The sequence below is a fragment of the Falco biarmicus genome, chromosome 8, assembly GCF_023638135.1.
Source record: "Falco biarmicus isolate bFalBia1 chromosome 8, bFalBia1.pri, whole genome shotgun sequence".
Taxonomy (NCBI): domain Eukaryota; kingdom Metazoa; phylum Chordata; class Aves; order Falconiformes; family Falconidae; genus Falco; species Falco biarmicus.
Genome location: NC_079295.1, coordinates 9,603,557 through 9,629,935, shown reverse-complemented (window position 1 = coordinate 9,629,935; position 26,379 = coordinate 9,603,557). Strand labels below are relative to the sequence as shown.

The following is a 26,379-nucleotide window of genomic DNA, read 5'->3' as shown; positions in this document are numbered from 1 at the left end:
GTGTTTCTGTAGATCTGGTGCCAATTTCCACACTCAGCCAGTTTTTAAACTAAAACCTTCTTGCAAGCTTGTTGACTGTGGCTAAAGCATTCAGATAAAATTGTAGTTTCCCTTCACCCTCTCTCATTTAACTCATAATTGTTTCCAGCTTAGGAAAAGTTTGTATCGGTCATTTTTGTTATGTTACTTTTTGGAACATTCCTGGTGCCCACATTGCACTGCAGTTAGGTCCCAGTCACTGAAAGATAAGCAACCATCCTCTCTTGGTTTGGAGCTCAATAAATCAGTATGAAAAGATGATTGATGTCTCTATGTAAACTAAACAAGGTGTTTCCAGATGCTTGTAGAATCATAGAACGATTTGGGTTGGAAGGGACTTTAGAGGTCATCTAGTTCCAGCACCCCCACCATGGGCAGGGACACCTTCCACCAGACCAGGTTGCTCAAAGCCCTGTCCAGCCTGGCCTTGAACACTGCCAGGGATGGGGCATTCAGTTTTCTCACACTGGTACAATTTCATCAGTTTGGTAGTGTGAGTTTTTTTTGTTGAATTTAAAGAACCGCTTACTAGTTAATTAGCTGGGACTGCTTTGGAGTTAGCGGAGAAGTCAGCCTGTCAGTAATTATGTGGATGACTGGAGCCATTAATTGTCAACTGAATCGATTCCACAGCTTTGTAAGCAGTATGCAAGTGATTAAGTTTTAATGACTACTCACTTAAAAATGATATGCTAAAAATGTAGGACTCTCTGTTTTGTACAGTGAACAAATAGAGCTCTGTTGGTTTGCTTTCTGTGGCAGCCAGGTAGGCTGAATACTGAAAGAACAAGGGTAATACAATACCAAGTCAGCCTAGTAGTTCAAGATTTGTGTATTCCTTAGCCAGAGGTGCTGTGAGTGCTGTGTCTGCTGTTTTTAGCTGAAACCTAGAAAATACTTGCCATACATATGTCTGTCATAGTTGTTTTGAGATACTACCTCAGGACATGGCTGTGTTCCTTAAAAGTCCTTGTATTTCCTAGTAGTGTTTGCCTTTGCCAAGAAACATTTCAAAGCCATATGTGAGATACACGACAGGAAAATTCATTACACTGTGTGGCTTGAAGTAGAAACATTTTCCCTAATACTCCTTAGCTTTCTTGCTCACCTAGGTCTGCCATATCAAGAGTGCTAGTGCTGTGTCCTGTTTTAGTTTTATTTACCTTGTATATGTTGTATTTGGTGCACTTCAAGAGGCTAAAGCAATTTTTGTCATCCTGCAGATTAGGAGGCATGAATTAGTTGTTCATCCATGCAGTGTTGAGTTGTTTTAATAGGAGAAGCTGAGAAACATCACCCAGTGTTAATTTCCTGCATGATCTTTCCATCTTCTCAGTGAAACTTATCTGGGAGTATTCAGTGCATGGAAATGCTTCTTGCTGTGTCATTGCAAAAGAGTGAGATAGATGGCACTCTGGAAGGGATTTTTTTCAGTCTTGTGAAAAGCATGTCTTCTTTCATGGGACCTTACCAGCAGGTGTGAAGTGCCAAAGCTGAGAAATCTAATCAGAGGCAGTGTGCATTTGCCAAGGATCAATCTTAAACACAAACTTCTAAATTAGTTCCATGAGCCTTGATTTTATTTGCATCTTCCTTGGAAAGCAGCAATAATTTTTCCAATTACAGAGTGCAGGAATGTAGTGAACAGTAGGAGTGTCGACTCTTTTCGCTGCCTCCAGGTAACTGGCGATTGCATCAATAGAAGATAACTAATGCCATGCTTTTGTGGCCTTCTCTTTGCTTGCCCCAGGCAGAGGAATGAGGGCTGTTGTAAGACTCAGTGTAATTATTGCTGGAAACACCCAGTTGCTCCTGGATGCAGAGGGGTCAGTGTGCTGCTTCCCACAGGTACTCCAGGTGCCAGCCATCCTGATTTGTCCCTGCATTGTTCTATTTCCCAGTTGTCTGGCTTAAAGAACATGCAGCACGACAGACCTATGTAAAAGGAGTCTTGGCTTTGTCTTTTTTTCCCCTAGCTATCTTCTGCTGCTGTCAGCAAAGGCAGTTTTAATTGTTTCCCTGCCTTTTCCATGGCTAGATCAGTAGCAAAGCTTGTAGCTAGTTTTTTGATACTTTAATGATGAATTGTTTGACATTTGTGTGGGGTAGCTGGTTCTGGCCCAGGTTTTAAAAAGCATGGGTTTTAACTGTAGCTGCCGAAATTTAGCAGCTCTGGTTGTCACTGACTGTATGTCTAGTCCATCTGTCTTCAGTCAGCTTTATAAGCTGCCAGGATGTTGTTTGTAGACATTGTGATTTTATTTTGAGGGAGGTGGGTTGTACATTTGTAAGAATATTATGGTGAAAATGCAGGAGAGTTGGAATTTGAATATAACATCCTGCAGTTCATGACTCTGGACAATTCATGGTGTGCTTATGGCTGTAGCCTTTGTAGTTTGTAGTTCTTATGGTCTTCAGTTTTTAGTAGATCATCCTCACAGTTGTTGTTTCTAGACCTGCTCAAATCATGTCATTCTGATTCCTCACCACAGTAATACTAGCACACCAGCAAAAATCCTCCAGAAGACACTAAGTATAGTATCGCCAGCCTCAAATCACCTGGGACAACACTATATTTTCATGAACTGCAGCCTCAGATACATCACAGTCAAGTGCTGGCAGCAGTGATAATGTGTGGCCAGAAGCTACTGGGGAAGAGGGGTGTTGGGGCAGAATTTTCCTTGTCACTTGCATGCTGCTGTGATGGCTATTGAATCTTTTTTTTTTTTACCCAAGAAAATATATTACTGCTTGGCTTTTGCTATTTTATTTTATTAAAGGCTTCTCTTGGTAATAAAGAAAATAAGGATTTTGTTTCAGGATTGTTTCTGTTGAGATGGATTTGTAATGTTCACGGTGTTACAGAGTCTGAAGCTGCCCCTTAAGGTTTCCTCTTAGCATTTTAATTGCCCTACATAGCATTAGTTCCTTAGGAAATTAGGCTTAAAGGTAAAGTCTCTCCTCAATTGCTTGCAGTCTTCGGAGGTTGTTCTAATGAGTCTTCTGGGATGAACGTTTTCCTTGAATTACTGTTGTCTTGTCTTTACAAGTGAGAGCACTAATCTAATTTCATTAGAAATGCCATTGATAATTAGGACAGTTGCTGGCTACATTTTTCACTGAAGAGCTTTTTATTACCTTTCAGAATTGTATGTAGTGTCCTTAAATAGCAAACACTTTAGGATTTTCATAGAATAATCTTCATTTCTCAAACCCTTCGTTGGGCAACTGGGCAAGAACCAGCAGCACCTGATAAAATGCCAGTGCTGGGGCCAGATTCTGGAGAGGACATTAATGTATCTTCTGCAAACAGGCAAGTCATTGAAAAAGAAAGTTATCAGCAAGAGGTCTGCTTGTAAGTAAGGATTCTAAGAAAGAAACAAATACAGGTATATCTGTAGAAGATCTTCAGGCATCCCTTTGAAAATAAAGTTGAATTTCCCCCCAGATTGTCTCTCTGCATCAAAAACTGTCATTGCCGAGCATAACCTTGTTAATTCTGGAGCCACCAAGAACCAGCAACAACTTGAAACTGTAAAACTTCTTTTTCACTTAGAGTGATTTCATCCTTGCTGGGTTTTTTTTGCTTGTGGACTTTTTTTTTTTTTTTACATCGGAAACTACTAAGTCTGGCTTGTGAAGCATGTTGTCAGAGTGGGAAAGGGTTACCGTTCTTCTGTCACACTTCAGGTTTTATCAAACTCTGTAAACCAATCTGCCACATAGGAAAGCACAGGGCGCTCAGTCTTTCTGAGCTACCCTGCAGGGTGCTAAATGCAGAAGCTGGTAGATTTTGGATCTTCATCTCTGCTGAAGTTTAGAGTAATTTTGTCCTCAGACTGATAATGCCTTCAGACAGTTAAAAGTCCCAGAGCTCGCTGCCCGTGTATTATTTCAGATTTGATCCTTTGAAGGACTCTTCCAAAATAATGTCATGGCTTTTTATCACTTTTATCCTCTGGCTTCTTATTTATGTGCTTCTACATAATAAGGGCATAATTACATTTAGATTTAAGACTACCTTGAAAATCCATTTTTCTGTGTAGCTTTGAAACGAAATAGTTTCTTCAAATTTGGATTCTTCTTGATCTATTGTCGTTGATCACTTTGAAGTTAGTTTTCATCTATTAATGCAATTTCATATATCAGAAGATTGGTCTGTTTGAAATGTTATTTGGTGCATCTGAATGAAAAGCATGATGTAAATGCTAGCAAGTTGCAGGTATGTTGGATTCCCTAAGCAGACAAACAGTAACACAAAACAAAATTAAAACTGGAAAGTTTGGAAAACAATACTCATTATCTGTATTACTTCCTCAGCTCTTCTGGTTTAAAGTAATTAATTTCATTGAACTTACTGTAACTTCTCTGTTTCTCTATCATACCTGCTCTTTTTCATTATCATTTTTATATCAAAGGCATTTGAGTACTTAGCTTGCTTAGTTCCTGCAGTGATTCTTCTTGCTCAGAAGGGATCAGGTCTTTTCCCTTGCCACTTCTCCAGAACCATCCCAACCTTCACGGAAACAGAGCAGCTGGCAGTGGCTGCCAGCCAGCACAGGCTCCTTTGCTTGCAGGTCAGCATCTTCAATGCAGATCACCACCTTTGCTTATTGAAACAACTGAGTAATGCGAACTATTGCCCTTCACTTGAGACACTAGCTAACATCTGTGTTGGAAATGAATGAAGCATCTGCAGGAGGATTCTAATGAATAACATATTTTTTTTCCTTACATCCAAACTCCTTAGGCTTGGCATTTTTGTTTTTTATCTTTAGCTTTATGTAAAACTCAAGTACAGAGTGGCTTAGTTGTTTGAACTTAGGCTACAAAGGTACCGTGACCATTGCAGGGAATGCATCATTTAGCGCATTAACTTTTCTCGCATGAAGCATTTGGGTTGGTTCACCTCTTCGTAAATGGAGACCGATTGACCTGCAAGAAATTTTCTTCCAGCTTTGAGTTAATTGGGTTTGTGTGGCTAGAAGCAAAAGCTTTCCTGGGATGTTCTTCACTGGGTTTTCTACTTGCTAAATTTATTTCTTAGAAGTAAATTTCTTGAAATAAATCTGTCTGAGATTTAGAAATATTATACACTGATCTGTAGTGAATGTTGGCAAATTTGGGTGCAAAACTGTTTGGATAGTACTCAGCAAAATTGTCCAAGATTCTGTAAAAGACATTTCAATATAAAATATTTATATAAAAATATAATAAATAAAATCTCATGGTCTACATATGCTGCATCTTGTCACTGTACATTTCAGAGGAGATATTTGCGGTAAAAAGCGCTAAGAATAGCTCTAAACAGGCATTTTGTTTTCCTGATAGATATGAATTATGTGAAATAGCTGTGGTTCTTTCATGGGTGATGTTCCTTGAAGAAATTGAAAACAGTTGAAATGGTTTTATTTTGCAAAGTAGTTAAAAGCATATGAGTAGTTCAGGTCAAATAACAGCTCTCTGTTACCCAAGTTTATATTCTGTTTCTATCTGAATGGTTGTTTCTTTATTGGGTTGGGTCCAGGCAGTGCACTCGAAAGGTTTTTTTTTAATGGCAAGCTCTTTTTCTAGTGCCTTCCCCAAGGAATTTTTTTAAAATAATTTCATTTAATTCCTTAATGCATTGGTTTTAGTTCAGTTGTTTTTGTCAAACTTATCACCCTCTACAGCAACTTCCCATCACAGCCATAACCTTTCTTAAACTTTCCCAGTTTCCCAAACACATCCCTATGAAATTTTGTGTGCAGACAGTGCTAATGATATTTGAAGAATTCTGATCATTACTATTTTCATTTTTTAAGCTCAGATGCCTAAAGTTTTGTAATGGTTCAAGGTAGCTAGAAAATGAGCTTTAGAATAGAGAAATTATTTTGAAAACATTTACCTGAAGTTCATTTCAGGTGGTCTTTAAAAAAAAAAAAAAAGTATTTTGTTGTTATTAATGTGTTTGAGCTGGTGCTAGAGGAGCAATCATGCATGAAGTCCATTGTCTAGTTGCTCATGAGATGAGGAGCAGTTTCTTGTCCTCACCCTGCCTGTTTTAACTGCAGGGGGACATGGTGGAGAGAAGTGATGGAGCATGAAAAAGTGACTTGTGTTGTCACACTACACAGTACAGAGAGAAAACCTATATTTGCCGTTTTATGAAAGGTGGCTTACTGGTTTTTCTTTGCACTGCTTGCCTGAAGCTTGAAGTCACAGAGAGGAGATGAGATGCACCTCTGAGTCAAGGTTTCCCCAGAGTTGGCAATACTCTTCCCCCACCACAGCCACTGGAAGAGTTGCCATGGGGAAGCAGTAGATCTAGCTAGACATCACGGCTCTTCTTTCTGTTTGATGTGGGAGGCTCTTCAGTCCCTCCTACCAGATTTTACTGAAGAGACTTCTGACTAAATTATCTTTTACGCTTCATTGCAGTGACCTTGACAGCTGTGTTGGGTGGAAATGCTTTTAATTAAAGCAGACACTTTTGAGCTTGGCTAAAGAGGCAGTTGTGTCCTTTGGTAGCTCTTCTGTGCTGTGTTGCCCTTGTTGCTTTTTCACTAAGTAGCATTTCCTGCATACGTGGTCCAGGTGAAGCCTACTAGGTGTTGTGGAAACATCTGGCTAGATACTCATGTTTAGAAGAAATGATTTACAATGACCCTGTGTCCGATCTGGAAATCGTCACTACAGCATGCATGCTTGCAAGTGGAAGACGCTTTTTTTTCTATTTATATTTATATATAACTATTATTATAGTATTACTGGCACAACTATTGCCCTGTTGCCTCTCTTAGTACTGCACAGGCTTTTCCTACTTGTGGGACATGAGTGAGATTTAAAAGGTCAGTATGGTTTTGTGATCCTCCCTTTCCCCAGCTTTACAAGCTTACCTATGCAGGTCAGAATACATTAGAGTCTATCTTCCAAGATGTATCTGTTATGTCTTTTGCTTATTTGAATGCCAGGCTCTGTCCTGTAGTCCCTCACTGAAAACAGCCAACTGTTAGATGCTTTGAAGTTTCACTAAATTATTTTTAAGGAATTATAAAATGAACATGTTCTTGTATTGTTTTCAGTTTGTTCCCTAAGTCCTGGCCAATAACATAATGGTATAACAAACTGAAAGCTGAAAATGTTTTAATAATAAACCTGTGCTTTCATCTGTTAAGCCAACTGAATGGAGAATGTAGACATCAAAACATATTTGACAGCCTCTTCAAAATATTGGGAAAGCATCTGTATCAGTTATTGGCAGGGCAGAAGGATCAGACTGGAGTTTGACACTTTTTGTAGTAGCTTGAAAGAGACAGGTCAGTCATAGTGTGCATCTAAATGTGCAAAGTGTGGGGTGCCCTCAGCTTCTCCTTCAATTAAAAATGGATTGAGACCATTCAGAGTTTTTCAGGATGAGTCTTTAGTTTTACATAGATATTGTAGTAGCTATTCCACAAAATAGCATTAGCTAACTGCCTTTCCTTCATTTCAGCGTGGCACATGAAAATGTATTTAACTATTCCTGCAAGACCCAGGGGTGTATTGAAGTGTGAATACAGATTATCTGCCATTCGTTCCTGTCTTCTGTATGCAAGAACAAAGGCTGATCACAGTACGGAGAGAGATTACAAGCTGTTAGTGACATGCTGGGTTAACATACCCTAATGTAATCTTGAATAAATGAATGGAGATAAAAACAAAATGTAACTTTTCTGTTACTGGAAGGATACAATATAATATCCAGCTGCAATGTGATGTAGGTAGCATGGTATTTTGCTAATTGTGCAGGGAGTTATGAGATCTGGCACATCACGTTACTGGCCTGTTTTCTGCTGCATGCTTGTCAGTAACCTCAAATTCATGACTGACAGCTCTGTGCTGCTTGCTTGGATTTCTGCCTTTATCAGATTTATTTTGTAATTTATTAAGGCAGCGTAGTTTCCTGCTCTAAAATGACTCGAGGAGAGACAGATGCAGGCACACCTGTCACAGAAGTAATGTGGGAGAGTTTTGGTATGAGCAAAGTCAAAAAACAGAGTCAAGAAGTGTCTTCCACCTTATGTAGAGTACCTGGTGGTGCTGGCTGTTTCTTGATTAAAGGGAGTGATTCTTTAGTTGCACTCTTCTGTATCCAGAGCATGAGCCTTTGCTAGTGCTTTTGGGTATGGTGTCTGATGGCTCACTTGACACAGCAGGAAGGGATAACATCTGAGAGCATCTTGTTTGTTTGTGTTCTTGGCTACGAAACCAAGTCTGCATACACACCAAGGAAGGGTAGCACTCTGAATATTTGTTAGTCTGAAATTCCATTTGATGACCTGTTGAATGTGGTGTATGAAAGTGGTAGATCAGCAATAAACAATTTTTTCTGGACTTACTTTCCAGTCAGTGCTGACTTCAAAAATTACCTTGTTTAGCCTGACGTTCATTTTGGCAAAGTAAATGGAGAGAAGTGGGTTTCTTATAGCTGCCAAATGAAGTGTTGTCAGGGAATGGGTCCCTTCTATGGATTCCAGCCCTGTGTTGGCAGACTTAGAAGGAAACTATCTAAAACTTCAGCTTGTCATCATGTACTAACTACCTTGTCAGTAGTGTGAATATTCAGTAACAAAATCTGTAAGCCCAGAATTACTTTTTTTTGGTGCCTGGAAAGAGCTTTATTTCAATAGTAAAACATATACTGTGTAACTTGCAGATTTCTTTCCATGTTACATGTTTCACTACCGAGTGAAAGCTACAAGTAAGTTACTACTTTTGAGCCAATGGTCTTCTGTTGAGTGTATGGATTGACCATAGCCACCATCCTTATACATATGTGGGTCATTTGGCCAGCCCTATCCGTTGGAGTCAGCAGTTGTTGACATTGACATTAATTTCAGCAGATTTTGTACTGGTTTTACCACTGGAAAAAAATTAGACTTTCGATGAGTTTTTTAGGAACAATTTAACAGCTATTTTTGCCCAGAGCCCTTTAATCAAGGGCTTTAATCCCACTGGATTTTCTCATCTGAGGCTATTGTAAGGATGCTGGTTATTACATGCTGCCTTCTCTGATTAGGTAGTACTCTCCACTATGTCAGCTTATGACCAGGCACTCTATAATTTTGTGCTTAAATTACAGATACTTATCCTGGAATATTGGGCAGTTGCTTTTTCTGTGTTTTGTTTGGCTGTGACAACAGAAGCAAACCTTAATGGTGCTGCTGACCAAAAGAACCCTGATGGGATACATGCTCACCAGCAGTGAAATCTACAGGGACGAGAAACTGAACAATTGCTGTAGCTGTAGGTAGCTGCGTTTCTTGTGTTACTGCAGTGAAGTACTCATCTAATGGGGTATTAGCATATCACTCAACTAAAAATAAGTCCTTTATAACTTCCAAAGTGCTGCTTGTAGAAAACAACAGCTGCTTTTGATTCTTTAGTATCATTGAGCATATGAACCTGTGAGCTGAAATCCTTCTTGAAAAATAAATAGGAATTACATTTAATAGGAGGAAGAGGCAGTAGACGAGGTTCGGACATACTTTGAATATTCTGTTTGTTTCATATTGTCTGAAAGTTCACAGGTGTCTGTCTGCAAAGCTTAAATAGGTAGATAACTCTGGAAGATCTAAACAACAAAGATGATCCTTTGGTTTCAGACTCTTATTTGCTTCATCAGGAATGAAAATGAATGTTTCACAACTGCAAATTTGGTTTTTTTTTCTCCATTGCCTGCAGTTAAGCCAGGCTTTTTACCTTGTCTTGATTTTTCTTACAATGATTTCTAGTAATTCTAAGTGATTTCATTTTGATATCTTTAATAATAAACTGAAGAAATGGATTTAAAGAAAAATAGGGATTTGTTTTGTTACTTTCAGTATCATGAAGCTGGTTGATACTGGTTTACAGTAGAATTTGTAGATATGTTTGACACTAGAATAGGATATGATGTCTATGAATTTAGTTTGATCATCTAGCATTGCAATTTTGATCACAGTTTCTTTGAGACGGGACTTAAATTTACACAAAATGTCAGAAACCTGAAGCAGATGAAGACACGTTATCATGACAAGAGGATGCAGTTACCTTCTCTCTGCCAAAGTATCAAGGGCCATAGATACTTGGGTATTCTCAGTTTACTTTAAGTCAATTTGAGTCAATTAACTCCAAGTTAAATTTGAGATCTAATGCCTAGCTCTTATTTTAGGGTGTTTCATCGGTGGAAACAAAGCACACCAATGAAGAGCTCATTGTGTTTTTTGCTACTTTGCTAGTGGGAACCTAGTGATGTAGAGAGGGAAATGATTCACCCCAGGTAGGACAATAAAGCAGTGGGGATCTGGACATTCATTTGGTTCCTCTTAGCATACCCTGCATTTAATATATTAAACACCCTGGCATTTAAATTGCATTCTGTTTCTTATCTTTTCCTTAATTTTTACTTGAATGTGTCTCGGTCTTGCTGTAATGATCCTACACAGACAACTTTTCTCAGATATTTTCTCTCTGCTCTGGCAAGTTCAATTTGGAAGGGGTAAAGATAGACCACTTTGCTCTGCTCTGCTGCCCTTCTTGCTTCTAGGTGCTAAAGGTTCCCATTACACAGAAAAGCTAAAATGCACCAAGGCAGAAGCAACCAATTTTGCAATCTAAGCTTGACATTCTACTACTTTTATCTGCCTGCAAAATAAATCCTTTTTCTGATTTTTAGAACTGAGATTGGATTGTGATTTAAATCAGCATTGCATTGCACTGACTGCAGTCACAGCTGAGACTCTAGGGCTTTTCTTTCTTATGTCTTAAGCTTCAACCCTACAGCCAGCCCATATTTGTGATGAAACAGAGTAGAGAATGTTTGGCAAGGAAGTCAGTGCAAGTCTTAAGATGGAGTCTCTAACAGTAAGTAATTTTCATGTCTGAATTGGCTCAGATAGCCGTTCTTCCTTGAGGAGCCCTTCTTTGGCACTGTGTAACACTGACAAAAAGAGGATTCACCCAGATTTTTGAAACTGTTCTGCTTGTGCTGCTCAGAGGAGAGTTGCTCTTAATTGCTTGGCAGTGGCTTCACACAGTTCATTTATCCTTGTGATGAGTGGTTACTCATCCATAGTATAATTACTATATTCTACAGTCAGTCCCACCTATAATTCATTGGCTGAAAGGAAATTCTCTCATGTGTGATTAAAATCTGTGGCCATCTTTTTAAAAATAAAAATAAAGGCTGCCATCAGGAGGATAACTTCCTGAACAAAGCAGTATAGTACAGATATTTACTAAAATACATGAAATTTTTTTGCCTTGATCATTAGAAGCAATCAATTCAACATGATTGATGTAAATTATTGTAAGTGCGGAGAGATACAGAACTGCAGGGCACTTCAGCTTTAAAGTAATTTTTTTATTAAAGTTTCCTAGACTGTAAAACTGTAATTGGGTAGGAGAAGGGGGGGGAACCCATCCATATGTTACAAGCTAAACAGTCTGGTCTTGAACATACTGGAATGTGAGATAATAGTAATTAGATGTAGAACAAAAGGGTTTCTGTGGAGCTGAGAGTAAAAGAATTACTGAGTTGACAAGCCCGACACATTCCTCCTCCGTTCCTCAAGACTAAAAATTATACTTTTAACAAAATGTTCCTATGTTTGGTGCATCACTGTAGTATGGATAGATGTGTCAACCTCAGTGCCACTATCGTATTTGACGGATTTCTGTTTTCTATACTTGCACTTCTCTGATAAAAATTGGATATTGTTTTGGAGTCTGTCAGTCTAATACTCTTCTAACAGCAGCAGAATAATTGGAAGAAATATAAAATTATAGATAATGAAGTTGATAAGGAGACACTAGAAAACTTTGCTAGGCAGCTGACAGGCTACATGAAAATAAGCTTGTGTTTTTAATGTAACTGCAAGTTAAAGGTCTTAATTTGTTCTTTCTCGCGCCCAGCATAACAAAATGATTCTGAATCACTGTAGGAGGTGTGTTTGTTCTTTAACTGTAGATTTTCCAGCACTTCATTCTTGAGGCCTTTTCAGAAGGTATTTCACAGAATCGTGAAGTCACTGAGGTTGGTGGGGACCTCTGGAGACTGTCTAGCTGAGCCCCTGTGGTCAGTTGGAGCAGGTTGCCCAGAACCATGTGATTTTGAGCATCTCCAAGGACAACAGAGACTTTGCACTCTCTCTGGGCAATGTGTTCCTGTGTTCCACCACCCTTACAGTAAAAAAACCCTCTTTCTAATGTTTAAAAGAAGTTTCCTGTATTTCACTTTGTTGCCATTGCCTCTCACCTTGTCACTATGCACCATTGAGTAGAGTCTGGCTATCCTCTTTGCAGTCTCCTATCAGGTATTTGTACCCATTACGGTCCCCCTGAGCCTTCTCTTCTCCAAACTGAACAGTCCTGGTCAGTCTCTCCTCATATGACAGATGCCTCCCAATCCTGGGGAGCCTGGAGCTGGGCACAGCACTCGAAATGTGTTCTCATCGGGCCTGAGTAGAGTGGAAAGATCACTTCCCTTGACCTGCTGCCAGTGCTCTTCATAGTACAGCCCAGAATGCCAGTGGTTTTCTTTGGTGGTTCATGGTCAGCTTGGTGACCACCAGAACCCCAAGGTCCTTCTCTGCAAAGCTGCTTGCCAGCCTGCAGCATGTACTGCTGGGTGGCATTATTCATGGGCAAGACTCTGCATTTCCGAACTGTGTTGAACTTCAGAGGTTCCGCTCTGTCTGGTGTTCCAGCCTGTCGAGGTCCTTTTGGATGGCAGTGCAGCCTTCTTGTGTATGAGCTATTCCTCCCAGTTTTGTATCATCAGCAAACTGGTCCTCTGTCCAGGTCATTAATGAAGAGGTTAAACAGTATTGGCCCCAAAGGCAATCCCTTGAATTTTCCACTAAGACTTTGTACCGCTGATGCCAACCCCCTCAGCCCGGCAGTTCTGCTGGTTCAGTCCACATCACTGTCCATTTATCTAGTCCATACTTAATCAGTTTGTCTTGGAGCTTCACTGAAGTGAACCGTTAGCAAGTTCTTTGCTTTTTAGTCTTTTTTTTTGTAAAGGCATAAGGCTTACGCAGTGATGCCATCCATCTGTCCCCTTCTCTCATCCCAGCCTCCCCCTCAGTCCCCGTAGCTTTTAAACACACATCAATTCCCATCAGATTTGACAGAGCAGCAGAGTCTTTACATCCAGTTCCCATAACTGTCACAAAAACTGTCAGCAGCAGCAAAGAGAGGATGGTCTGAAGTGATCTACCAGGGAAGTCTGCCATGCAAGCTTAGCCAGGACCCACTCTGGGTGGGCTGCTGTTGGGCCGGTGTGGGCATGTGCAGCTCAGAGCAGAGCATGTGCTTTGCCTTTCCCTGGGCTGGTGATGAGGAGACCTGGGTGCAGCCCATCAGGGCTGCAGGAGGGTGAAGGAGCTGCAGTTCTTGCTGGAAGAGAAGGGTGGTAAAGATTACCAAGGAAAAGCTGTATTGGTGGGGGGAGAAGGAGAGCGGTAATGGTAGTCTGCAGTTCTGTAAGCAGTCAGGTTTTGCTGTCTTTGTTGCTAAATGTGTCTTTTAAAGCCCTTTCTTGATTGTGCTAGATATTCCCTAGCTGTATGGGTAAAAGTGTCTGTGTTGCAAATATCTCTTCCGCACTAAGTGAGCCTTTATTCTGGTAAAGAGAGCTTACCCGCAAGCTATTCAGACACCACGGGGAGTTCCATTACTTCATACTGTTCATGAGATCTGCATATTTTTACTTACATTCCTCTTTTTTCCTCTTCCATATTTAGCCATATTTGAAGTAATTAGTAATCAGACTATTATATACATTAATTTTTAGGGGATTTTTACAGAACTCTCACTTTTTTCATTTTAGGAACTACTGGCTCTTACTCCAGCAATAGAGAGATATATGCTATTAAAATTGCTTAAGAAGTAATTGAAGTCAAGGCTTTGAAGCTACTGCTTCTTCATCTTGGCATTATTCATTCTCAAGGTTTACGGGAAGAGTAGCATTGTAAAACCTATTCTAAAATTGTATACTGTATCATACTAACTGCTCTGCTTGCATGCATTCCGCTCTCCTTTTCATAATGTCTCAACAGCTCTTACCATTTTTAGATGTTTTCAATTCATCTGTAAACTGGATTTCTCCTTCTCTACTTTCACTCTTCCACGTGATTTTAGGATTAATCTGATGTGAAGTTTGTGAGGTCACAGTCTTTCTTGGCAAGAAATTATAGTGAAAAACAAAGTTCCTAACAGTTTGCGATGGTATCCAGGACTATGGCAGAAAAGAGTTTGAGGCGCTACAGCTACTTCTATACCCACAGAAACAGTAAGAAGGTATTGTTTTATAACTCACTATTGTAGGAACTGTTTTGCCAAAGGTGGTGATTGCTACAGTACTTCAGGAATCCCTTGGTCTTTGCTGGGTTTCCTGTTGCTTCATCTGCAGTTGAGGTGTGCCAGGAGATTTTCAGACAGCTCTCTACACAGTTCTTTCTATGGGAGGATCCAATTAGTCTTTGCAAAAGAAATGTATAAAGACATAGGTAAGCTCTAACTTGACCTCCTTTACTACCTTTCTCTCTTCTTGGTGTCTGTTTATTTTACTGGGGATCTCAGCTGGTTGTCCCAGAGTTTGTAACACTGATCCATCATACCTAAAAGTATGAGTGATTGCTTTGGGGGGTCATCATTGCAAATGGTCTCTCTAAGACTCACAGCATTCCAGACTGGTGTGCCGACCTCATCTTTTCAGTGCTACGTTTTGTACTGCGAACACGCAGCAGCTTTCTCCGTCCAGAATGGCCATCTCCATTCCTTTAGCCCATTCTGTGTGTGTTTTCTCCCATTACTTTTCCAGAGAGACTCAGGAAGAGCTACCAGGATGGATCTGGGCCTCCAGGAACTCATCAGGCTTTTGATATATGATCTGGGTCCAAGAATTTATCATACAAATTAATTTATTTTCATCTTCAACTTGTTCAGTGCTGGGTTTTGTCAACAACTCTGTTGATGCAATTAGCTTTTAGCTCAGGGAAGGACAGACAACATAAGGCGGTACTCGTCAAGAGGGGTATCATTAATGCTGACAAGGAGAAGCATGCCCAGGTCTTGCTCTCATTATGTTTACTGCAGGCTGGCTTTGTCAGGCCCTCATTTTTTATATTGTTTGCATTGTAGAATATTTGAGTCAGTGTGTTGCTTGAATTAGTGTAGTCTCATCCTTCGGTGCTGTTTTACTTATGTTTGAGCTTCTCTTGGACTGGGATCTGTCTTTGTTGTCTAGTATAAAGTTTTCCACTTAACATCATTCCCTGGTTTAAATTGATAGCCCTGCACCAACCCTTGACATCTTGAATTCTGTCTTCCTAATAGGAAGTAGCTAGTTCTGAACATTTTCAAGAACACTGCTTTTTATTTCTAACAGTACAAAACTGATGTGATGATAGTATGAGAGGTTTTTTTAACCTTCTTCAAGTAAAATAAGAAACTTGCATTTATTTGTGGATACTGAATCAAGTATCTATCTCCTGATTTCTTCTAAAAGGGGTTACAAAACACTGAAGAATTGTTCTAATTAAATGCACTCACAAAGTGTATCTGAAGAATTGAAGTCTATATTCACCCTTGGCCAGACAAGCCCATCATCTCTTGTGTAAGCAAACTTTTTTCCCCGTATCTGTAATGAATCCCAAAGTACTTGTAACTGATCCAGAACTTGTAGCTTCGCTTTCCTGACGTATGCTGCCACTGCTTAGACGTCAGCTGCTCCACGCACCAGTTTGATTTCATGTGGGTGATGGGGATGCGCGTGTGTTGCTGTGGCACCTGAAGACATCAGCAGGGCAGTAACAGGCGGTCAGTGTGTACATCAAAGCTAGAGCCCCAGCATCTTCATTGTTCTGAAACTCTCTTCAAGCTGTTTGTTTCAGACCACATTTCTTCAGCCAGTACAAGTGCTTGTGGACACCACATTTACCGTTTAGGAGTCAGTAAGCAGCAGAAGGAGCTTCTCAAGGGAAGAACTTGCTGTGCTGCGTTAGAGGCTAACCTTAGCTTTTCAAGCTTTTACCACACTGGAAAAGAATTTAGCCCCAAAAGGCTTTCAAACTTGATGTGGTTTTTTTGGAAGCTGTTTAATTTTTGTTGTGGGGTTTTTATTACTCTTTGATAACAGCTTAACTGTCTTATTAAGAACAACAGTACCATCCCAGTCCAAAAACATCTTTTCATAACAATTCTCCTTGTGAGTCATTGCATTTATTTATCTCCATGTTTATTGCAGTAAATCCTTCACTTCCTCTGCACACCCAACCACCCTGTTTGGTGTTTGTTGTTCTCACCGAAATTGTGGCAATCACGGTAGAATACCTATTTGTTTTTCTGCAATATTCCTGCATTTAGAGAACTGCACTGGGGTTTTTCTTGGATTGCCTCATTTTATGTTCCGTGTCCGTGTTACAGCCTTTGAAGCCTTTTCCCAGTGAGCATAAACTACATTAAACAGCATGTGCCAGTGAGCAGCAGCACAGCTGCTAATTGTGCTAACAGATGTAAATAGGAAAAACATTACTTTTCTAATGCAAAAAGTATTTATAGAAACCATTATCCATCTTTCATAACACTTTGATTATGGATGGAACCTCTTTCAGGTTCAGCAAAATTGATTAAGCTTTTGCAGATGGTTTGACTTGCTGAGGTAGTGGAAGAAATGCAGATGTTTTAAAGCTTTTATGTGCTTTAGGCAAGTAAGTGGCTTAAAAGGAAGGCTTTTGCTTTGCATTCTTTAGAAAAGTGCATGGCTTTAAAATGGAAACATACAAGAGGAAGGCTGTTAAATGCAAACAAGGAGTCTGAACTCTTTGAGCTGTGTGGCTCACCTGCCTGGTCAGGCTTGTTTGAACATTGTTTGACTTGAGAGGATTTTTGCAAGTCATACTCTACTCACTGGACCCACACAGCTCCCATTTCCTTTGCATTTGTAATTTATCTATTAAGATGTCAGATCCTGAGGACATATCCTCTCTTGAGTGGAAGTGTGTTTGCAGCAGAGAGGAGGTTAACATCAGTGTAATTGGGATGATTCAGGTTCAGGTAATTTCCTGAAAGGGCTCTCTGTATAACCCTTTCTGAAAACTGTATTGAGGAGATGGCCAGAGTGCCTGGTGCCAGACTCGTATTGACCCCAGCAGCATTGGAGGAGCAGGGAGATGGGTGCCTGATACCAGGCACTGAGTGACCGAGCAATCTCCGTGCTCCCTGGTTTGAGTCCCAGGAGGTTTTCTTTGTGTTCGGCAACCTAGGTGAAATCATAAATGGTAGTAAGCAAATCGGTCATAGTCGGGGCAAATCCTGAGTCATTTGGCACTGCAGCTGTATGACCAGAGGGCTCACAAAAATCTCCACTACCTGTCTCCAGCCAAGTTGCTCTGTAAGCCAAAGGGCAGATTTGGCAAGAGTGTCAGGACCTGCATCATGTTTGATCCAGGGAATGGTTTTCTTTGGGAAGCTGCTTTGCCCTCAGGCTGGCTCGATTCCCTTGCCTTTGCGCAAACTGGATTTAGGTGTAGTTATCTCTGGCTACCCCGGCAGCGTTCACACCCTGCCTCCTAATCCATAGCCCTTTCCTCTTCCAGTAACTTCAGAGAGTGCTTTTTTTCCTTTATCTTTGCTGCACTGGCAAGCAACAGAAAGTTTGCGGAAGCATAAGGAAATGGTTCCTACTTAGGATCTGAGAATCTCAAACAAATAATGGTGCTGCTTCATGTTCAGCATATTAATGCTTCACTCTATCTTTGCAACACATCTTCAGCTTCTCCCCAGAGCAGTGTCCTGGCGGGCAAGTCACTACTTTTCACATAGGTTCTGTAATCTGTAAATAAAATATATTTACAGATATTTTTCAGAAAAAAGGTCCAAAACTTAGCATTTCTCTTCTTCCCCACAATGTTGGAGTTTTTTCCCCACAGTAACAGTAAAAACAGCAGTGGCATTTTTCAGGTTTCGTTGTTGTTGGTTTTTCTTTCCCTGCAGTAAAAATTCCACTATTTTCCCCCCTTAGGACTTGGCTACCAAGGAGATCTACTAAAGCATTTTCTCATCATTTTGCAAAATCAGAATTGCTTGGTGTCTACAAATAGTGTTTAAAATCTGAAGTAGAGAACATGGGCCATGAAAACTGATGCAGTTTCAAGTGCACCTGCTAGGCATGGGAGCCTGTGGGAGATGCCTATGTATAGGTTTTTCACCCCCCACTCTTATTTTTCTTCATAGAAGTAAGATTTAATTACAGAGCTTGGAAAATTCTTCAGATGGTGTAGAGGCTGAGCTAAATAAAACAATGACAGGGAAATGATAGCAAGTCAGGAACATGAACTGGAAAAACTTGAGGTTTTTGTATTACTCAAAGGTTTCATTCAGCTCCTTTTTAAATGGGAGTGGATATGTGGGGGTTGGTGGGTGTGTGAATACTCATTATTTCCTGCAAGATGGAAAAGAAAGAAAAGGTCGCTTTAAATATTCATTGAGCTAATGGGTAAATTACCTGGTTATTTTATTTTTCCCAAGCTTTGGCTGGAGCTTAGTAATGTCATGTTCCTGGTGCTTAGAAGACCCCTTTACTAAATCGTTCAAATAAAACCACAAGTAAGCTCCTGACAGAAATTGTTTGGAATTTAACCTTGGTGATAAACTCTGGATTAAAATAGTGTTCTGTAAAACCAGTGTTTTATTATTATTATTTCATTGCTTGCTTTAACACGAAGGAGGGAAGGGCAGGAGCAATTAAGTATTTTTGTGATCTTTTTTCATCTCCATTTGAATTTTAAAGAATTGTAAATCTAAACAATGTGAAGGTGGATCAGAAAGAGTTTGTCACAGTATCTGGGTGGTTGTAGTCATGATCAAAGGACAGATGCAGTACGCTGTGCATTTACCTGCAGCGACTGGCCAGTTCAGCCTTCAACCAACAGAGTCCCCGAAGAAGAGTATAGTCTCTGGTCTCTAATGTACTTCAGGGCAGAAAATCAGGTCAATATTGTGAGTAGGAAGAAGAAAAATTTTGCCAAATACTGCAGTGCATGAAGTGGTACTAGTAGTGGATATATTAAGGATAATGAGCTAAATCTTCTTTGGTTTGGGTTTTTAAATTGTGTAATTCTTACGTAAAAGAAGATCCCTGAGATAGCTTCCATTACAGAGTTTCCAAACTTCTTTGCTAGTTGCCACAGAGAAGTGTTACGTTTGCCTTGGGTAACAGGGCAGATCTTTCATTTTCAAATTAGAAGCTTAATAGTCCTCAAACAGTTAATCAGGACAACTCAGTGCAGTATGAATTGAAAAAATAGTCTCCTCTCTTAGAGGTGTCAAATCAGGTCAAACCCCAGTTTTCAGAAAGGTACCTAGTTCTTCAGTGCGTGCTTCAATATGATTTTGCAAGCTGTAAACCGTAATTATCTTCTGGGTTTTTGGTGTGGCTGTTTTCCTTTTGTTTCTGTAATTGTCTATATATCCTCTCCCAAGTGCTCCTCAAAGATACATGATTTGTGATAAATTATCACTCTGGCCAGGTGCTGAGGTTGTTTATGCCTTCAGTGTTAAGTATCTTGTAGTAACAATTTACAGTCTACTTTATGGTTTTTTTAATCTTACTTTGGTGTGGCATGTTTTTAAGATGGGCAGCTCATCAGTTGTGACTTAAGTGATTTTTTTTTTTAATATTACATCAGTCAGTGTTTTATTTTTTTAATCTAAAGCTAATTAGATAAGGATTTGCTTTTTAATGTTTTCATCATGCAAATCATTGCACATACAGTACAAATCAAAATGGTGAAATCAGTAAGTTGTTTGAAATTGATGTCTTTGGCCAGAATTCTTACCAAATACACACACACACATATAGCCATGTTTATTTACCTAAAGGTTATTTGTTGAGCTTCTTTGTTTATATACAAAGGAGCAGTTTGATGGGATGTATGTTTTAACTTACTGGTCTGTGCTGTAACCCAGTTTTCAGCTAATGATATTGTGAAATACATCATGGCTTATATTCCATACTCTTCATCCACTGATGAATGTTGAATTCCTTTCGATTGATTGTCTCCATCTGATTTTCATCAAATGAAGTGGTGATTTGGCCAGCATTACTCATGCAGCAAATACTTCCCACAGGGCCACTCACGTAGCGCTCTTCTCTCCTTCTCGCTTCCCCACAGCTCAGGGCAAAGCTGCTTTGAGTCTGCTCCAAAATTGTGTAAAATCTCCCAGTTTAGATGGTTTTTCCTCATGCATGGGTTTGAGAACTGAGCACTTTCAGACCTGAATTTCCACCAGGGTCTTGCTTATCCAGGGTGAGGACTGGCATAGGACAGGGATCTGCCCAGTGCCTGGGAGCTATAGGGGGTGGCATGTGGGGCAGGGCAGTGAGGCCCTAGGCCCCTGCAGAGCTGCATCTGGGCTCATCTGTACCTCATGATGTCCAGCTGGAGCTGGGAAAGGACCTGCTGTGCTCTAAGTATGCTTAGAGTTATGATTTGTTTTGTTTTGTTTACATTTTTCTTAGTTTCCTGTTCCCAGCTGATCATCCCATACCTTTTCTTCTTTTTCTTTAAAAGGTGTGGGGAAGGCATTTATTGAATTGTATAATCCGACACTTGTACTGTCCGTCCTGTTACTGTGCTGTGTGATGAGATGGCCATCATGCTACGGGGATACTGGCATTGTCCGAGCTTCCATTTCCCATACTGCCCGTGAGGCCAGTGCCTGATTTGGGTCCCTGAAACACGTGACACTTGCACAGAGGAGCTCTGCCTCCTGGCTGAGCACCACGCACACACCTCTCCGCCCTAAACAAGGCGAGATGGCAGGTACTGCTCCCAAATAGAAACCCAAGCCTCACTCCTCCCCACCACCCAGCACATCTCCAGAGAACCCAAGGGCAGTTTTGTTCGCCTCTTACTCCATATATCTTTTGTCTTGAAATTTGTAAAGGAAATACTGTACAGTGAGGTTGATGGAGGGCAAATGATGGTAGTTTAAAATTAGATTTCTACTTTGTAAAGCTGTTCCAGGTGGTATTTTCAGCACTCACTGATGGCCTGTCAGGACTTAACGGCTGGGTGAGTCATTTCTGATGAAGTTTCATGTGCTACAGCATCAGTGCTTCTGTAGTAAAATGTCACAGTAACAGTCAGCCCTCTCCCCCCTCGTCAGTCTTTGGCCTGACAACTCTGATGACATGGGAAGCTACTTCACTGTAGAGGCAGGCAGCTGTGCCTCTGGCCAAGCTAGCAGTGGGATGTGATCCAGGTCCAGAGGGATGTGGCAGGAGCCCCACTGGGCAAAGCAGCCACTGCCATCCTCTAGATGAGTGTTCTGGCAGGAGCGTAAATGGTCGTTGATGTGGGGGATTTCCAGCAGCAAACCTGACTCTGCCCTCTCAGCATCAAGACCACAGGATGCAGTATGCTGTTTCTCATCGGTGTCTGTCTTGACATCAAAGGATGACCGGGGCTCAGGGCAATAATGCAGACTTGGGGTTCGGTGCAGTTCCTTGGAGACTCCTGCAGAAAGAATCAGACAAATAAGCTCCATGTAGGTCAGTAGGCTTTGGTTTTTTAGTAAGAGTAGGTGTTTTGCACAACCTGCCTTCTAGCCCATCTTCCTGTGCTTAGGAGCTGTCCTTGAAGGGAAGTTAAGAGATGGTGAAATGCACTGCTTTGTGTTGCAGAGTATCAGGGCAGGTATGTACTGCATGGCAATGGGTGCTTGCACACGCAGCATCCGTGTGTCAGGTGAACGACACGTCTCCAGCTCTACTCCCTGTGATATGAGTTCCTTTTCTTTCCCTTAGCATTCCTAGCAGGATTTTGTATGCTTCTCTTTATAATGCAGCATACGTGCTGCTCTGATTAATTTTTTTGCTTCTGATTATTCAGTACTGCACATAAACAGATGTGCACGTAGAAAAGTGCCCCCTGTTAATCAGGAACTGTTAAGCCATATGGCATGTGAAGATGGAGTATTACAGCTATGGGATGAGAACCTCCTGTTCAGCAACGGGGTTCACATGCAGCGAGTACTGTGTTAATATATTCCTGACAATGCTGTCGGTTCCTTCATCTGGCAAGTCAGCCTAAGTGACAGCATGGATTTCTGGAGCCTTCCTTCTTTGCTGAGGTCCTGCTTCTGTTAAGTCACTGCTGAAAGCCCATCTTCCCATTTGAAAACCTCGTAAAGGTGGGTGAAAAAGCAGAGGATGCTCTGAGCTGTCTGTACTGTGCTGCTTTTAGACGTTGTAGATACAGTGGAGATACAGTTTGGCCCTGATATTTGTTAGCCTTGTGTCCAGTTTCTTTTAGTGACCCGCCTCTTGGAGAAACACAAGAGTAGGAGGTAACATACAATCAAGCCCTCAGTTAATTCGTTCAGTTTCCACCACATTGGAGATTGCAACGACGAGTGTTAGTGGCCCTGGATGGGGAGGAAAGGGATTTCTGCAGCCCTTGCAGGGCTGGTCTCCACAGCTGTGCTCCTGCTGCCTGATGCTGAGGTGTCAAGCATATTACAGTGATTTCCTGTAATGGATGCTCATAGTTTATGCCCTCTGCTGTTATTTTCTCCAAAACACAGATCTGTACCTCTCTTTTCAAGAGCCTTTAGTGGTGGGTGTTTTTTCCCTAAAGTGCATTTATGTTTTTGTTTCCACTGCTATGATATTTTTGGACTTAAATTGTATTTTAAACTTCTTTGAGATTCAGAGCACTTTGCTTATAGTTCATGGACATCTCTGTGATGCTCAACAAAATCTCAGACTGTTTCTGGTGGATCGTAGTTCTTCTTTGATCCTTTGATTAGGGACTTCAACCACGAGATAAGCTTTATCCTTTTGCTGGTAGAAAAACTGACCAGCCCAAACCCAATCCATTGTAAAGGGAGATGATCAGGAAGCGTTTGAAGCATGGTGTTTGGGCCAAAGAAATACCAATGCATTCCAAGGCTAGCTATAGCAAAAAAGCTGTATTGCTGCTTTTTTTCTGGTGTGATGTGATGTCTAGCAAAAGTTGTTGTGGGAGTGTATAGCTAAATGCTGATCAAGAAATGGGGGGAAGTCCAAATGTTTGTTTTTTTAAAAGGGATCAGAGAGCCCGTGTAGGCAAGATAGAAATAGGCAAATCTAGCTGGGGGGACAGACTTTTTGGCTTTGACTATTTCTGTTTCAATTTTAAATATCTTACAATGTATTTCAGATTTCAGAATAGGTTACTGCATGCCCCTGCAAGGGAAGACAGCTCTCCCACCAGTTTTAAAACAAACATCACAGTTAAAAATGACTACTTGGCTCTTCAGAACTTCTTAGCAGCATTAGTGCAAAGTCATGGTGAGTATTGCAGTGCTCACCTTTTATCTACTGTTAACAAAATATTAAAAAAAGAATTGATATTGAAGTCCTTGAACAATGAACAGTCATTTACAGGGAGCATTAAACTCAGCAACTGCTGAGCTGCCTGTAAACTTCATTTTATTTAGTTCTTTGCTGAGTGGGCTGTACCAGAACACTCAGTGTGCATTCAAAAGGCATCATTTTATGTAGTGGCAAACCTGGAGCTGACAAGTTATGTTGTTTAAAGCAGGACCATGCAGTAATCCCTCAGGTCATGGCCACAAGACTTTGTGCTGTTCCTAGTAAAAGCAGAGACTTGGCTTGGAGGACAGAGGATTTCAGTGCTTCCGTGGCCCCTGCTCTCCAGGCAGCTCCAGTGCACCAGCACACTGTTCAAAATCTCTTCATCTGTTGTGTGCATTGTTTTATGTTTTTTATTTTTTAACAGATGTGAATGCATAAATTTCCCAGGTTGTCCTGCTTTATATTCTAGCAGCATACAAAACTGGGAGCTGGAAATCAAGCAAAACGTACTTTGCTGTAAAACGCCCACTTGAATCTGGAGCACAGGTCACTTTTTGTGTTGGTGTTGAATATATTTAATAATAGGCTGTAAGCGCGTGAGCCAAGGCTTAGACTCGGAATAATGTTACAGGAATGTAGCATCTATCTGACATACCAGTTTGGTAAGGATCAAATGAAGAAAGTATGTCTGATTTTCCTTCACTTAGCATCTCCATGCCTTATAAACTACCAGAAATGTGTACTTTTCCATAGATTCAGAGATTATTTAACAGCTCCTGGGTTTTCTGTGGAGGGCTACAGGTTCCCTCTGAACCACTGTAAAATGAGTGACTTGAATGATGAGTGTTTAATTCTCTAGGCTATATATATATTATATATAATATATAACTAAAAAAAAAGCTGTGACTGATTATGCACTTTATTATGTGCTAGCTGTGATATCATGCAGTTCCCAGGGGTAGGCCAGAGCGAGTACCTGGGACAGAGCTGCCTTAGGGTGCACAGCTTTTGTAACAGTTCCTGCCATAGCCCTGCCTCTCTTATCTGGTAAGGACACCTTCCCTTCCTTCTGTAAAGCCATAGCCAGATCTTTGTGCCACTAGCTGGGACGTGGTCTCCCAGCACCGGTGACCTGTCAGACGCAGTCTGTTTGTACCTACGTTGATAGCTGGTGATAGAAAACTCTTTGTTCAGTTCAGTCCCCAGAGGAGATACCCAGCGGAGCGTGGACATCTGCTTGCAAGGACTCAGGCGGTTGCCTCGGTTCTCATACACCACATTGGAAATGTATACTGGGTCTTGGGGAGAGCAATGGACCTTTCACCTGATGGCATTTTGACCTACCGGTGGTAATGTGGGAATACACCACCACTGTCGTCCTACGTGAGTCCCTCTCTGACATGCTTGGGGTAATTCTGACTGTGCTTTCCTCTAGGAGGACTTTCGGAATAAAGTTGAAGATTACATTAAGCGCTATGCAAGATGATGAAGGGAGATGGATAGCAGGACCATGGCTTCCACACTAGAGTTGTCCTTAACTTCAACAACAACAAAACCAGCCCGGATTGTACTAGTCCTGTGTCCATGTTGTACTGAAGAAGAAAACTAACTTCATAACTTGTCCATGTTAAAAGGAGAGTTCAGCATAAATACAGCAAGAAATCGTGTATGTTGGTTGAAAAAGTTGTTTGCTTACTTTTAAACATGTTTACTCTTCTGAACTGTACTGTATATCCTGTTGATGAGATATGCTTGAGAAGTTAAAAGAAATCACTATTGAAATTGTAATTACACTTTTTTTTAACTCTTGCCTAGTTTGGAGGGGGAAGGAAAAAAAAACCAAACAGAAAAGGTGGCGTGTTTTTTGAACACTTCAAGTTGGCAATAAAATGGTCTCCTGTGAACCAAATCACAATACTGTTGCCTTTGATGAGCAGAAACAATACAAGCTTTTCCCAAGAGTAATTCAAATAAGGCTTAGAGCTTGCCAGAATGCAAGTGCTAAATGAAGCTCTACTGCTGGTATTGAAATTCTTGATGATATTTAATGTAAGTATGTTTTTGTCACATGTTTGGGATTTTTACATTGTTATTTTCAGCTCCTGTTTGGGCTACAGTATTTTTTTTGTTTCTATTTGTTGTGTGAAGTAGCTAAAAGAAATACAGGCTAATCCATAACTTAAGTAAATGTGTAGTATTAGTAAAATTATATATATATAATATATATTATATATTTCTGTGAAAATTTAATGAAAGGGAGATTTTTTTAAAAAGAAATCTGCCTTTGGCTTTTTGATCTGGATGTGGTGAGGGAGCATTAAACACTGTTCCATCTGATGAAAGTAAATTCAAGCACCATTACCTGGAGAACACGTAATTGTGGTCTTCAAACTTCTGCACTGAAAGTGAATGAACTAATAATGCACTGCACCCTCTTTTAAACACTCATCCCAGCCTGGCTTTTTTGGTAATTTGAAAGGATATGATGCTTTAATTGCCTTTTCTGTAAGTAGCTGTATATCAAACACGTAGTATCTGCAAGCAGAGATCCTTCAGAAGAGAGTAGCATGTACCTCAGGAATCACTTCAGAGTAAATGCTGTGAGAATTCTGCTGCCTGTCGTGTGCCAGAGCTCCCCGCTGCTCACCCACTGACCCAAGCGATGGCCAGGGTTGCTGAGCCACAGCATTGGTGTAGCCTCAGAGATCGAAATGCATTTCGCTTGTGGGATCACACAGAGGAGGTGCAATGGAACGGATTCAACCTTTTATAAATAGGTAAACCATAGAAATAAACGTTTGTGTGGTTTCATACAGAGCAAGTGTATGTGTAACGCTTGGGGATTGACTGTGGTTTTTTTATCCCTCCCTGAATGATTACACTTTGTTCTTTCCTACTGTTCCTCTGCAGACACTGAAGGAAATCATCAGTGTGGCAGAGCTGGGTTGCAGATGTTAAGCATGTGT

General features: G+C 40.7%; 1 protein-coding gene across 13 annotated transcripts in view; it reads left to right on the top strand.

The window, feature by feature from the left end:
- Positions 1 to 25,322, top strand: part of UBE2F (ubiquitin conjugating enzyme E2 F (putative)) — a 90,578-nt gene extending 65,256 nt beyond the window's left edge. For 4 of the 13 annotated variants that reach the window (XM_056348770.1, XM_056348772.1, XM_056348769.1 and 1 more), the window contains one exon: positions 24,613 to 24,823. In XM_056348770.1, the coding sequence (XP_056204745.1) occupies positions 24,613 to 24,741 (129 nt within the window). In that variant the 3' untranslated portion in view covers positions 24,742 to 24,823. The other 9 variants (XM_056348777.1, XM_056348775.1, XM_056348780.1 and 6 more) reach the window with 7 other exon arrangements.
- The last annotated feature ends 1,057 nt before the right edge of the window (positions 25,323 to 26,379 follow it).